The sequence below is a fragment of the Carica papaya genome, chromosome 3 (assembly GCF_054855325.1).
Source record: "Carica papaya isolate Zhongbai chromosome 3, ASM5485532v1, whole genome shotgun sequence".
NCBI lineage: Eukaryota > Viridiplantae > Streptophyta > Magnoliopsida > Brassicales > Caricaceae > Carica > Carica papaya.
The window spans coordinates 12,982,925-12,996,850 of NC_142311.1; the positions used below are offsets into that span (position 1 = coordinate 12,982,925).

Here is a 13,926-nt window from a genome sequence, read left to right on the forward strand (position 1 = left end):
TTTTTAATTTTATCCATCACAAAATCAAATCAATACATTGATTACGTGATAAATCTTTCAAATCAATACATTGATCATTTGGAGTTCTCACACTCTCTATTTTCTAGTGATAGAATGAAAGTATATAAAAATCTTAACATATAATCTGTGAATCATAATTGTTTATTTATATTCTTAATTTTTTTTATTATTTTTAATTTTATCTATCACAAAATTAAAAATTACACTTTAATTTTCGCATATAAAATAAAGTTCACACTTTAATTTAATGCGTTAAGATTTAAAATATTTTTAACTGTATTATATTATTTAAATAGATACAATTAAATTCGATAATTTTTATATACATAATAAATCCAAATATAAATCCATAAATTTGATTAAAAAACCCGAACATGACCTCCCCGACCTCATTCCACATGTCTAAATAATTTTCTAAAAGATAAAAATGTCAAACAGTTTTTCTTTTGAATCTTCTATTAGAACTAAGGAAATATGTTTAATTATATAAATACTTAAATTAATTATCAGATATAAATATATGTTGATTTCTTTATATGAATATGGTCTAAATATCTTATTTTTAGTTAAAAATAAATAAACTGAATATTTTAAATGAATAAAAAATTATGAATCAAATTATAATAAATATTAAAATTTAAAAAATAATTTAATAATTTATTCATATATTTACCAATAACAATAAAAGATAATTACTTTAAACTTATTTGTTTATTTAATTATGGAAGATGACATTACTTAATGATAAAATCTTGAGGAAAAAGTCGGTGTTGTCTGCGGTTGGTTGTCGAATTTGTATAGATGATGATCGGGAAACTTACAGAAGCAAGCATCATCGGGACCGTCGTCAGTTTTTTGACAGGCACCACCTAAAGGATATCCAACGGCGATGCAGTGTTTATAACAATCTGGGAATTCCTTACACCCTCCAGCATTTACAAAGCCCATCAATCCCACTTCACCTCCTGATTTTGCTGAACTCACAAGGATTGCCATGCATGAAAAGTAGATGAAGATGCGTTTTGCTGCCACAATACCCATTGTTGAATCTGCTGTCATGGGCACCGATAATTTTTAAAGTATACCTGTATAATATACTTTTTAATATAATCATATATATATATATGTACGCCGAATACATACACATAGTAGTATTTTATTTGATGGGTGAGAGGGATTCTCGGAGGCAAAAATTTCCATCTTGGCAGAATCTCAAACATTAACTCTAATTACAGGACGAAATCTACTCTCTCAGATTGTGTTTGGTTTGGGATTCACACGTATCTTTTTCCTCTACATCTCCTCTAGCCATGTTGAAGGTAAGGTCGGGTCGGGTTTGTTTCTAACTGGGGTTGGAAGATCTTTTAAGTCATGTCGGTGATCGGGTCCGATTTGATCGAGTTAATTTGGGTGGCCACAACTTTATTTTCATGTCCACCTGGTTGGGTACGTGCATGTGGTTGGTGATATAATACACAGAGAGGAAGTTAAAAAAGAAAATATGGATGGGAAAAAATTTGGGGGTAGATGGGTGTAGTTGATACAGGAAGATGGTAATTAAATAAACCCAGCAAACAATCTGACACAGCATTTAACTGGGTTGACCCCATTTCATCCTCATCCCAAATGCAACCTAATACCTAACTCTCTACCGTTCAGCTAATTACATTCATAGTAATTCTAATAATTTTCTCCTCAGACTACAACCTCCAGCAATAGCTCACTTGTTGTTGGTGTGTCTCGTCCATTACGTATATTTATGACTACCATGTGCAATTAAATTATGAGAAAATGTAAGTTTGGTTAATTTTTATATGTATACACACACAAACGCATATGCAATTTATGGTTTCTTCACCTACAATATTATGTATTGCGTGCGTGAATCATGCCAGCTACTGTATATATGCAAAATTATTAAATTAATTTTAAAAAAAAAATTTGATGCCTATTTTGATTTAATTTTTAATATTATAATTTGATTTGTAATATTTTTTTTTATTTGTTTTAAATATTAATTTTTTAATATATTTTAATAATAAAAATTACATAGTTAAGTTATATTTAGATATTAAAAATTAAATTAAATTATTAATTTAATTAATAAATAAAAATAATTATTTTTAAAAAACATTTAATTGTAATCCTGTCATCTTAGATTTTCTCGTTAAAAAAAATAAAATAACATAATATATTTATGATCAAATTTTAACACAATTTTTAATTGGGTCAATAAAACAATCTAATAGTCTTTTAGAATTGTATAATTTTAAATTAAATAGCTGATTTAATTAAACGAATAAGATTGAAAATTATGATTTAGTTTGTAGTACTAAATGATAAAATTTCCAATTAAATGAAAGTTCGTAAGATTACAATTAAACACCAAAGGTATGTCTTATTAGAGGAACTCATGGTCCCCGCCCCAAATTAATGACAAAAGGCAAATTAAAGTATATAATAACATTCCGAAATGCATATTTATTCAAATATACATATATATATATATATATTTAACCTAAGTCGGCTCTCACTACATTTTTCCTAAATGAATTAATTATAATCAACACTGCATATGTTAAAACCCACGGTTATGTAACGTATATGGACCTCAGTATCCTTTAATTAAATAAATTGTGGACTTTATTAATTTAAGGTTAATTTTATATATAACTTAAATTAAATATTTTTTAAAAATAGGAATTTAATCAAAAATACAAAATTAAAAGAAGTAAAATTTGAGACACCCGAATTTCTTTAATTTTTTTTAATTAATTAAGGTCTCAAAATCTCAATGTTGATTATAACTTAATTGGACGTGTGTTATAATATAATCACAATACTACATTTATTAGATTTCTAATGCAGAAGATGAGCTGATACGAAGTTGACGTTTAATTCATTTAACACCGGCAACTGCCCCCAGCATTCGAAATTGCCTTTAAAAGGAGGAAGATGGCCAAGACCGGCATGCAGTAGTACAGCAATACAATACAATACAATACAATACATACAATATAGTACATTGTGTTAAGAAAGAGCAGGCTGTGGACATGGAGATAAAGAGGTGCTTGATGGTTGTGCTGGCTTTAGCCATTCTGGTTCACGCCACTTTAGCTGCTAGAACCCTGCCTAAGGACGACGCCAAAGGTCTCGATGACCAGAAGAACTTTCTTGCCTTTGGTGGGGTGGGTGGCTACGCTGGAGTGGTTGGTGGCCTCGGTGGTCTTGGTGGCTATGGAGGAACCGGTGGTGTTGGTGGACTAGGTGGTGGACTTGGCGGTACTGCTGGAGGTCTGGGTGGGGGAATTGGGGGTGGGAGCGGTTGCGGAACCTGTCCTTGATTCGTCATGCGTGCGTGCATGCATGCATGCATGGGACTTAATAAATTAGTATCTTGTCTTGCTTTGGGCTTAAAAGTTGGTCAGTTACTTATGGTTAATTATTTGTGTTTGCGAGGTTGATTGTTTGTGTTTCCAGTTCAAATGTACTGTATGTTTTGATATGTGATTTCTTGCACTCCATTAATTCAAACTGTAATGGTAAGAATAATTGTAACATTGAGAAATTTTCATGTACAATGAAATTCTACTTGGTGTTACTCTATATATGTAGTATACATTATACAAATTTACATATTGCTGGTGTTTCTTTTATAGGATTATTGTTTAATTTAACTTAAATATTATTTCAAAATTCATAAGTGTTAAATCTAATATGTAGAGATTTTACCTTTTAATATAAAAAAAAAAAAAATCAATAAATATTAATTATAATCTATCGTAATATTTTATTATTCTTTTGCTGAAAATTTAAACTAAAACCTTCAAATCGGTATCTATTTTTCTTCTCATCTCTTTTAAATTTATTTTTATTTTATTCTCATTTAATTCTAATAATATATATTTTAATGTAACTTCTATATCTATAATCATTTATAAAAATAAAAAATAAATATTTAACTATGTATGTACTAAAATCTTGAAAATAAAAGAAAAATATATGCTAATAATTAATTAAAAAGTTACCATGATCACGAGAGCATGTGTGAAGGAAATTACTTCCATATGGTAAAATGTAAATTCCCGAACTATAAATTTTAACAACTTGTGCTGCCATTCATTATTACACTCATAATTTTTTGCCTCTAACATAAAATTGGTGGTCCAACCGATAAGTTTCACTTTTTTTTTTTTTTTTTGTGTGACTGAATTAATGGCATCGGTGCATTCTCCTCCATTATTTGATGTCATAGAAAAATTACACGTCAGCTTTAATTCGCAATTAATTTTTATTTTTATTTTTAATTGTGCATAATTATGTATTGAGAGTATAGATATATATATATATATATATATATAACAGCAGACCTTTCGTAAATAAATAATTAAATTTAAGTATTTCTCATATACTTTTTTTTTGGCTGCTGTAGCTGACACATTCTTTTGAATTAGTCAGTGTAAGAGTCAGAACAATGTGGTATGCAATTTCAGCATTACAGTAAATGCGAATTTGTTGTATTTTTAAAATTTAACTTAAAGTAATCATATTTTTTTAATTGTAGGATTTATGAGTATTAATTAATTACGTTTAGATAATTATTATTCTGATTAATGAAAGAGAGAGTGACATATAATTAACTATACAATAAATAAAGTAAGTTAATATAGATTTGGATGTTGATCGTGGTCCAGAAATCAACGATTGTTTTCTTCATGGCGACAACAAATTGTCTTTAATTTTGTCTTATATAGAGAATAATTAATTGAACGACAGATTTAATCAACGTTTATGTTTTCATTAATAGTAAATTAAGGAACAAAATACTTTTAACTAATCTATTTATTTTTAGGAAAAAGAAAAAAAAAAAAAAGTAGAGTGCATATTCTTTATGGCAAAATCTACTTTTTTTTTTTTTTTTATATTTCTACAAATATTTTTATTGCAAAAGGTTATCTCAATTTTCTTATATATATATATTTTTAAAAATTTATATTTTGTGTGTTATTAAAGTAAGTATTTTTTGTATTACATATGTATATATGAATTTAATATTATTAGTAGCTAATATGCATAATATATGAGTAATCTTTTTTTCTAATAAAATCTATAAAATTAATCATTCACATAGACACAAACATAAAAATTAAAGTTTTCTCAATAAAATTATAAATTATTTTGACATTTTATTCAAGATTGAAATTAATTATATCAAAATTTAATTATTATTATTGATAAGCATTGTATTTGATTCATTACCATAATGATTTAATTTATTAATGTATTAATTGAGATACAATGACAGTGAGTTATTTTTGAAGTTATAACGAATTAATATTTTCTTATGATTTTAATTATTTTTATTAAAATGAACTAAAAGAAGAAATAATTATAATAACAAAAAAGATTTCTCTAAGCAAGAAAAAAAAAAAAAAAGAAGGCTGGCATAGCGAGGTATGTATGTTCATGAGTAATACGGATGAGAGCATACCTCCAATTTTAATGCAGAGGGTAACATGATGTGAGTCACATTCAATTCTGGCAACTGCCCCCGCCCACATCACTCCTCTTTAAAAGCCATCCACTTCCATCGCCATACACACATTCCCTCGCAGACTTTACACTCTCTGTGCTAGCTGCGTAAGAGAATACAGAAATGGCGAGATGGTGCCTTATGCTGGTTGTGGTTCTTGTGGTTGTTCACACCACTACAGCTGCCAGACCCGAGCCCAAAGCAGCCGGTCTTGACGACCAAAAGAACTTTGTTGCATTCGGTGGTGTTGGAGGCTTCGCTGGAGTAGGCGGAGGTCTTGGCACCGGTCTTGGGGGTGGACTCGGTGGGCTTGGTGGGCTTGGTGGTCTCGGTGGTGGTGGACTCGGTGGGCTCGGTGGACTCGGTGGTGGATCTGGGTTAGGCGGAGGTGGAGGTTTGGGTGGTGGAGTTGGTGGTCTCGGGGGCGCTGGTGGCCTTGGCGGTGGATGTGGAAGCTGTCCTTGATCTCTTTTCGAGCTTTCTTTTGTTGTCAGTATGAATGTCGTTTTAGTTTAATCAGTTGTGTTTGAGGATGTGTTTCTTAATTTTTACAAATCATATGTTTGGGAGTGTCTACTACGTTTTGTACGTACAATAGTTTTCTTTTTAAAGTCAGTAATAATTCATTCTTCCGTTGTATTAACGTTTCGTTGTGACGGATTTTAGTCGTGAATGCTACAACCGCTCCGTTTCTGAAATACAAATAAAAATTATGAGTAATTGAGTTATATATAAAATAACCAATTAGTGCAATTTATAATCCAAAAATAAAATAAAGAACTGTATCTATATATATATATATATACAAATTCTCATTTTATCATATCTATATATATATATATATATATAGACTCTATATCAAGTTATATAAATAATAAATTAATTATATTTTAGCAAGATTCATGATAAGGTATTGGTTTGTGTTAAGAGAGTTGCCCATCTGCATATTCACAATATTTTATATTATTATTAGTTGTATTATTATCAATACACATAATTTTTTACTAAAAAAAATCAATCTAAATATATCATCATAAATTAATACAGATTGTAATTATACATTAAAATCTCGAAGTTAATGAAAAAAAAAATAGTACATCATGCAAAATTATTAGACCAAAAGAGGGAATACACACACACACACATACATATCCATACACACACATGTATTTGCATTCATCAAGATCTTATAAAATATTTTCCACCTTAAAATAAAGAATAAAACGATAACTAAACAATAGTATACGTAATTCCTGGTCTGAATAGTTTTTAAATTTTTTATTCTTTTAACTTTAAATTTAAAAACACTATTATTTAATTATTTTTCTTTTAAATTTTACAGCATCATTACAATAAATTTAGTAATTTCATGGTTAATAAACTTTAAATTTAGATAAAATATATATATATATATATTTTTATTAGTAGATAGTTTTATTGTGTTATGTTAGAAGATGCCAAATAGGCGTATTCAGGGGATGAGGAAGTAACGAATGGGACCTCACAGCCAGCTTAAACTGATTCATGCAATAAAATTTGACCAAAAGTTATTGGTGTGTTACTTAATAAATGTACACGTCTACCAACCAACCAACCAACCAGCTTGTACCAATACATGTACATGTATATATATATATATATATATATATATAGATATATAGAATAACCAGCTTTTATATATCTATCTACCATCCTGTATCAGCCAACTCATTCAAAATTAGCACCATAACTATTCCAATTTTATATGAGCTCATTTTTTTTCTTATTATAACATTGGATACCACGTGTTTTACTTGTAAAAATTCAACTCAAATTAAAAAGGAACATTAAAGAAGGGTTCTAAACGTAAAATTTCAAATCTGTGGTTCCGATTTAAAATAGTTCATTCTTAAGATTTTTTTTTTAATTTTTTTTTTAAGAAAATAGTTCCATGTGTAGAGCTAGGTAGCTTGTGTTCGAAACAGGTTGATTAATTAAATAATTATGTTAATTAATTAAATGGATCACTAATGATAACAACATAACAGGTTCAGGATGAATTTTACTAGAAATAAATCTAATTTTTTTTTTAAATGTTTTTGACCGAATCTGTTTTAAGAGTCAAATTTTTACAGAAATAACAGTATTAAATTAGATTTAGATGGGTTTAAACGGATTTTAGTATAAAATATCATCTCCATGAATAATGGATTGGATAATCGATAGAAAAGAGAGACAAGAAAATCAGTTCCGAATCCTCAAATCTAAAGTAATCCACTGAAATGCGATTGCGTTGTGTTGGCGATGCCCGGGGAACCTCTGCGCCCGCATTTATCTCCATTTACTACTCGCAACTACCCTCCCAACGCTCAAGTTTCCTTTAAAAAGAGGTCCCGATAACACAAATTTTCCAAGTACAAAGATCACAGTGATAGTGAGTGATCGATAGAGAGTGAGTCGAGAGAAAAAGCAGTTAAGAGAGAGAGAGAGAAAACCATGGGAATTAGGTGGTATGCTCAGGTTGTGCTGGTTGTTGCACTGGCAGTGGTTCATGCTAGTGCAAGAAACGTGCCAAGTGATGCAGCAACTGGTCTTGATGACCAAAAGAACTTTCTCACTTACGGCGGAATTGGAGGCTTCTCAGGACTGGGTGCTGGCGGACTGCCATTTGGGGGAGTAGGTGGTGTTGGTGGGGTAACTGGGTTGGGAGGTGCTGGTGGTCTTGGTGGACTAGGAGGTGTTGGGGGGCTCGGCGGTGCAAGTGGGTTGGGTGGAGGTGCAGGTGGCGGAGTTGGTGGTGGTGTTGGTGGTGGAGTTGGTAGTGGGAGTGGTGTCCTTCCTTTCCCTTGAAGTGGTGACTACTTATATATCATCAGTACTTAATTTAAAGTTTAAAAAGGGTTTCCAGTGTTTATCATGTTCTCTGCTTTGCTTTACCTTTTACTTTGAAGGTCTTATTTGTTCTTAATTAAGCTTTAGTTTCATCTACTGAAATACTTCGCCCTCGTATATCAGTTGAATATTACGGATTATTTTTCTTCCATTCTTCCATTTTCATGAACTGACAGGTTTCTTTCTCCCTCTTAATATCTTGCGTTTATATATATGCACGGATACATAAAGACAGATCATACATACATGACTGAACGTTCAACTGGTAATTGACATTTATATATAAAGAAAAAAAAAATCATATTGATTCATTCTCATAGCTCCAAGTATTTGTTACGCAACTTTAGGATGATTCATAAACATGTCCAAATTAGTGTTCGTTCGTTAATCTAATCAATTTGCAAACTGAGGTTGAACCTAATAATTAACGTGGTCATTCAAGGTGTTTTTTTTTTTATTAATTATGGAAAGAAGAAGGTTAATGATAAGAAAAATTTTGAAATGGGCTCCAACGAAAATGAGTTCTTTGGTTTTCTTTTCTAAGGTTTCCTAGCAACCAAACAGAAGGTGGGTTTAATTGATGAAGGACAGAATATTTAATGATGTTTGGTAAAAAGAAAAGAGAGAATTAATAAGTAGGGATACCTATTGCATCTAATTGACCAGGACTGTCAACATATATAATTGAATAAATAAAGTCCGATGAGGAGATTACTACCTTCACCTTTACTTACACCTAACAAGCTAGGTGCAGGGATGGGATTTTACACTCAAATCCCCCCATTTTTACCTGCAACTTCGAAATCGTCGGTAAAGACCCATTAAGCCATTCTTCCTTGCTTTAGTGCGTTAACGCCATTAAATTCTGAATCCCACGAAACCCAAATAACTTTAAATCTAGTCCAGGCTCATTAAACCCAAATTGGGCTTCGGGCTTATGGATAAAGAAATGGGTGGGTTAATCAGAAAACGAAGAGTCGATTAAAGGAAAATAGTAGATGAAATCTCCAGAATCCGAATAAATCCAAAAAGAATTTAATGTCGTAACAGTCCACTCCAAAAACATAACAACAATAATGAAGTGAAATAAAGATATTTACTTTGATACATGTGGAAGTTTGACCAGTCTAACAAGGAGAGAGGAAATGATAAAAGAGCATATAAATTAAAAATAAAAGCGAAGAGGGGAGAGGGAGTTAATGAAAATGATGAGAGGGTTGTTCTTCAAGTTGGTGGTGATGACGGTGGTGGCGGTGAACCAGTGCAGTGGGAAAAGATACCATGTTGACATAACCAATAACTTGAGCCCCAACAATGTCCTCAACCTTCATTGCCGGTCCAAAGACGATGATCTGGGGAAGCATGCCTTGGCGGTGGGTGGTGATTTCAGCTTCAGTTTCCAGGTGAGCTTGTTCGGAACGACGACGTTTTGGTGCGATGTGAACTGGGGCAACATAGATCGTGGAAGCTACGTAGTGTTTACGAGAGATTACGGGCTCTGGGAGAGTTGTGATTATAAGAACTGCTTCTGGTCTGCCAGAGACGATGGTCTTTACTTGATGGATATCCCCCATGGCAGACGATATAAACTCGTTTACTCTTGGTCTTCAATGAGTTAATTCCACCCTGATCTGTACCAACTCCCTTAAATAAAAAATTTAATCTTATATTTACATTCATTTTTTCAGTTTAGATTTCATTGTGCTGATTTGATTTGAGCAAATCTCTGATACGTGCTTCTTGAGATGTTGACGAAAAGGAAAAGTTGGAATACAACAGTTTTGAGAAGCTTCAACCAAATTCTATACTTCAATTTTGAACCAAAAACTCGAGTAAGTTGGAATAATTTCTTTTTCAAAGTAATTACAAAAAGGAGTTAATAATTTTTACTTTTTGTTCATAAACTCTTTATTATGTAATTAAGTACCTGTATCTTTTTAATTTTTAAATAAATTACTCAATTAACTTATAACTGAAAACGACCAAAATTTTAAATATATAATAATCAAGTCATCATATTTGTATTATTTAGTGGTCGCACTGATCTAACTAGAAGATCACCAAGGATTCCAGTCAAGAATCTCAAATATCTCTGATTTTGGTATCGTTGAAGCAAACAGAACTTCCTTAAGACTCGGTTAACTATTTAGCATCAACTTATCATCTATTTTTTAATTTATTTCTACCATTATCTTATCTTTTGATTTGTTGAGATTATTTGGTTGCTACTAGCCCCTGTGCTCCCTAAATAGCAGGGAGAAGTTGTGTTTCCCTTTCTATTTAAAGCCCTATCAGATTATGGATGAGTCAAATATTAATTAACAAGAAAATTGTGGTTTTTCTATTCCAAAAATAGAAGTTTTCGTTTGCAATCCTTCTTGTGTTTTTTGAGCATCTATCATTTTGGTATCAAAGCCAGGTCTCATAAGGAAAGGATTGAGAATTTAAAAGAAAGTGTCAAATGACTGCATAACAGCTTCAGGCAGATGGAGCTTGGAGTCGTTGATAAACTTCACCAAATGGAGGATACCCTCAAACGATTAACAGAGACTCTGTTAATCAACCGTGAAGGCTCAAGCTACAATACCCCAAACTGAAATGGAGGAACGCGACCAAATCGCGACGAAGGAGCTAAGAGAAATGACGGTGGTCGACAACCATTCTTCTCCAAACTCGCCAAGTTGGAATTTTCTACCTTTTTCGAAGATGACCCGACCGAATGGCTCAATTGCATCGCATAATTCTTTGAGTATCAAGGAATTCCTGAAGAGTAGAAAGTCCAACTAGCTTCTTTCCATCTAGAGAGCGAAGCCAACCATTGGTGATAATGGCTTCGTCAGACTTATCAAGAAGAAGGAAGAGTGGTGACATGGACAGGATTTGAAGAAAAAGTCTGGGCTCGCTTTTGGCCACCTGAATGTGAAGACTTCGACAAAGCCCTATCTAGAGTGAGGCAGATCGGGCCTTTATGAGATTATCAAAAAAAAAAATTGAGAGGTTGTGCAATAAAGTGAGAGGGTGGATTCAAAAGGCCCTGGTGGGTACATTTATTGGCGGATTGAAGCCTGAAATTGCTAAAAGTATTCGGATGTTCAGGCCCAAATCTTTGAAAGAGGCCATCAGCTTGACCCGTATGAAGGAGGAGCAAGTGGGTCGACAGAGAAGGTTCAATCGGGTCGGACGTAACCCAATCAACCCCCCCCCCCCAACCCTAACTACAGATTCTGCCCTGAAGCTCCTCTCGTGGGAGGAGATGTAGTGTCGTCGAATGCATGGCCTCTGCTTTAATTGCGACTAGAAATTTACCGCAGGCCACCGCTGTCACTGAGCTCAAGTCCTGCTCTTGAAAAGGATCGAAGAAAAAAAGAACTGAAAGAAGAGGAGCCCGAAATTTCCCTTCATGCTTCACTGGTTGTTCCACCACAAAAATGATGCGTGTTGATGCAACCATCCACAATCAATGCATCGTCATCCTCATCAACAGCGACTCGACTTACAACTTCATCAGTGAGTGAGTCGCAAGCTTGCTGAAGTTACTAGTACTCCTTATTCAAGCCTGATCAGTTAAAGATGCGAATGGTAGTCTGATGAGATGTCACGGACGATTTGAAAATGTGCTCGTTAACATCCAATGTATCCTCTTTCATTTGACTCTTTTTGTTTTACCAGTAACTGGTCTCGATCTTGTTCTTGGAGTTCAGAAGCTGGAAGGATTAGGAATTGTTATGTGTGATTGGGGTCGGATGACCATGGAATTCCAGTGGGGTGCTCGACTGCGACAGTTACGAGGCCTTGACGCTCCAACTCTCCAGATTGCTTCAGTTGAAGAAGTCGCCAAAATCACGCTTCGACACTCCTCTTTGTTTGCGGTGTATTCGCAGATAAAAAATAACACCTCTTTGATCCACCTCCATCAAGATATGCAAGCTCTCTTGGATCAGTACCAGGATCTTTTCAAAGATCCACAATCAATTCCTCCCTGCCGAGACGTTGATCACCACATCAGTTTGGAGAAAAGGGTTGAACCCGTCAATGTAAGGCCATATAGGTATGCCTATTTTCAGAAAAGTGAAATTGAAAAATAGGTGAATACAATGCTTGATTCAGGGCTGATTCAACCAAGCAGCAGTTCGTTCTCCTCACCGGTGTTATTGGTGCGCAAAAAAGATGGAACTTAGAGGTTTTATACAGACTACTAGACTCTCAATTTAGTCGCCATTAAAGACAAGTTTTTCATCCCTACAGTTGATGACATGCTGGATGAACTCCATGGAGCTGTTTTCTTTACTAAACTCGATCTCACTACGGGTTACCACCAAGTAAAAGTCCATCCATCGGATACTCACAAGACAACCTTCCGCACTCATAACAGTCATTATGAATATCTCGTCATGCTATTTGGGCTTTACAATGCCCCTTTCACCTTTCAAATAGTCATGAACAACATCTTCCGCCAGCATCGCTGTAAGTTTGTTTTAGTTTTTTTTATGACATCTTAATATACCATCCTAACTAGGAATTGCATCTTGAGCAGGTTAAGAATGTTTTTGACATCCTCCAGCAACATCAATTTTTCATCAAGCTGAATAAATGTGTCTTTGGGCAAAAGGAACTTGAATACTTGAAGCACATAGTCACATCACAAGGGGTCAAAGTGGATCAAACCAAAATTAAGGCCATATTAGATTGGTCTCGACCAAACAACATCACTGAACTGAGAGAATTTTTGGGTTTGACAGGCTATTACTAGAAGTTTGTTCGGCAGTATGGAATTCTTGTTCGGTTCTTGACTAATCTCCTTAAAAAAAGGACAATTTAGGTGGTCTGAGGAAGCAGAATCAACTTTTCAAAATCTCAAGGTTGCTATGACAACAACTCCTACCTTGGCACTCCTAAATTTTGAAGAGCCATTTATCATAGAAACTAATGCTTCTGGCTGCGGCATTGGGATCGTCCTCACTCAGTATGGGCAGCTTATAGCTTACATGAGTCGGGCATTAGGCGTTGCCAAGCAGTCATGGTCGACATACGCCAAATAGATGCTTGCCGTTGTTATTGTCATAAAATTATGGAGTCGGTATTTGATGGGTAGAAAGTTCTATTTGCACACTGATTAGAAACGTTTGAAGCATTTGTTGGACCAACGAATTACAACTCCGAAACAGTAAAAGTGGCTCTCTAAATTATTTGGCTACGAATATGAGATCGTGTACAAATCAGGAAAATAAAACTATGTTGCTGATGCTATATCTCGTAGGGAAGATAGCCCTGCTCTACACACTATCTCTATTCCCAAAAATAATTTGTGGAACACCATCCGGGAAGCTGTAGATCATCCCTATATGCAGACAGCCTGCAAGTTAGTCACCGACTCAGCAGTTGGTTCCTTTTCACTCAAAAACAGGTTGATTTATTTAAGCATCGAATTATTGTCCCTCATAAATTAAAATTCGCACAATAATTATTGTTGGAATTCCACTCATCTTTGACCGTGACCACTT

The 13,926-nt window shown here is 33.6% G+C and overlaps 4 protein-coding genes across 4 annotated transcripts; all 4 read left to right on the forward strand.

The window, feature by feature from the left end:
• The first annotated feature begins 2,974 nt into the window (after positions 1-2,974).
• On the forward strand, positions 2,975-3,627 carry LOC110821666 (uncharacterized). Its single transcript, XM_022051585.2, has one exon. The coding sequence runs from the start codon at positions 3,075-3,077 to the stop codon at positions 3,363-3,365; it is 291 nt and encodes a 96-aa protein (XP_021907277.1). The 5' UTR covers positions 2,975-3,074; the 3' UTR covers positions 3,366-3,627.
• A 1,975-nt stretch (positions 3,628-5,602) lies between these two features.
• Positions 5,603-6,274, forward strand: LOC110821667 (uncharacterized). Its single transcript, XM_022051586.2, has one exon. It carries the CDS (start codon positions 5,678-5,680, stop codon positions 6,017-6,019), a length of 342 nt encoding a protein of 113 aa, XP_021907278.1. The 5' UTR covers positions 5,603-5,677; the 3' UTR covers positions 6,020-6,274.
• A 1,642-nt stretch (positions 6,275-7,916) lies between these two features.
• Positions 7,917-8,576, forward strand: LOC110821783 (uncharacterized). Its single transcript, XM_022051729.2, has one exon. The coding sequence runs from the start codon at positions 8,030-8,032 to the stop codon at positions 8,381-8,383; it is 354 nt and encodes a 117-aa protein (XP_021907421.1). The 5' UTR covers positions 7,917-8,029; the 3' UTR covers positions 8,384-8,576.
• Positions 8,577-8,708: 132 nt separating this feature from the next.
• Positions 8,709-10,104, forward strand: LOC110821668 (S-protein homolog 21-like). The gene has a single exon (XM_088215938.1). It carries the CDS (start codon positions 9,625-9,627, stop codon positions 10,042-10,044), a length of 420 nt encoding a protein of 139 aa, XP_088072064.1. The 5' UTR covers positions 8,709-9,624; the 3' UTR covers positions 10,045-10,104.
• The last annotated feature ends 3,822 nt before the right edge of the window (positions 10,105-13,926 follow it).

Excerpts from the sequence above, each read along its gene's own strand:
- LOC110821783 (XM_022051729.2), top strand. The coding sequence starts at position 8,030 with ATGGGAATTAGGTGGTATGCTCAGGTTGTGCTGGTTGTTGCACTGGCA.
- LOC110821666 (XM_022051585.2), top strand. The coding sequence starts at position 3,075 with ATGGAGATAAAGAGGTGCTTGATGGTTGTGCTGGCTTTAGCCATTCTG.
- LOC110821668 (XM_088215938.1), top strand. The coding sequence starts at position 9,625 with ATGAAAATGATGAGAGGGTTGTTCTTCAAGTTGGTGGTGATGACGGTG.
- LOC110821667 (XM_022051586.2), top strand. The coding sequence starts at position 5,678 with ATGGCGAGATGGTGCCTTATGCTGGTTGTGGTTCTTGTGGTTGTTCAC.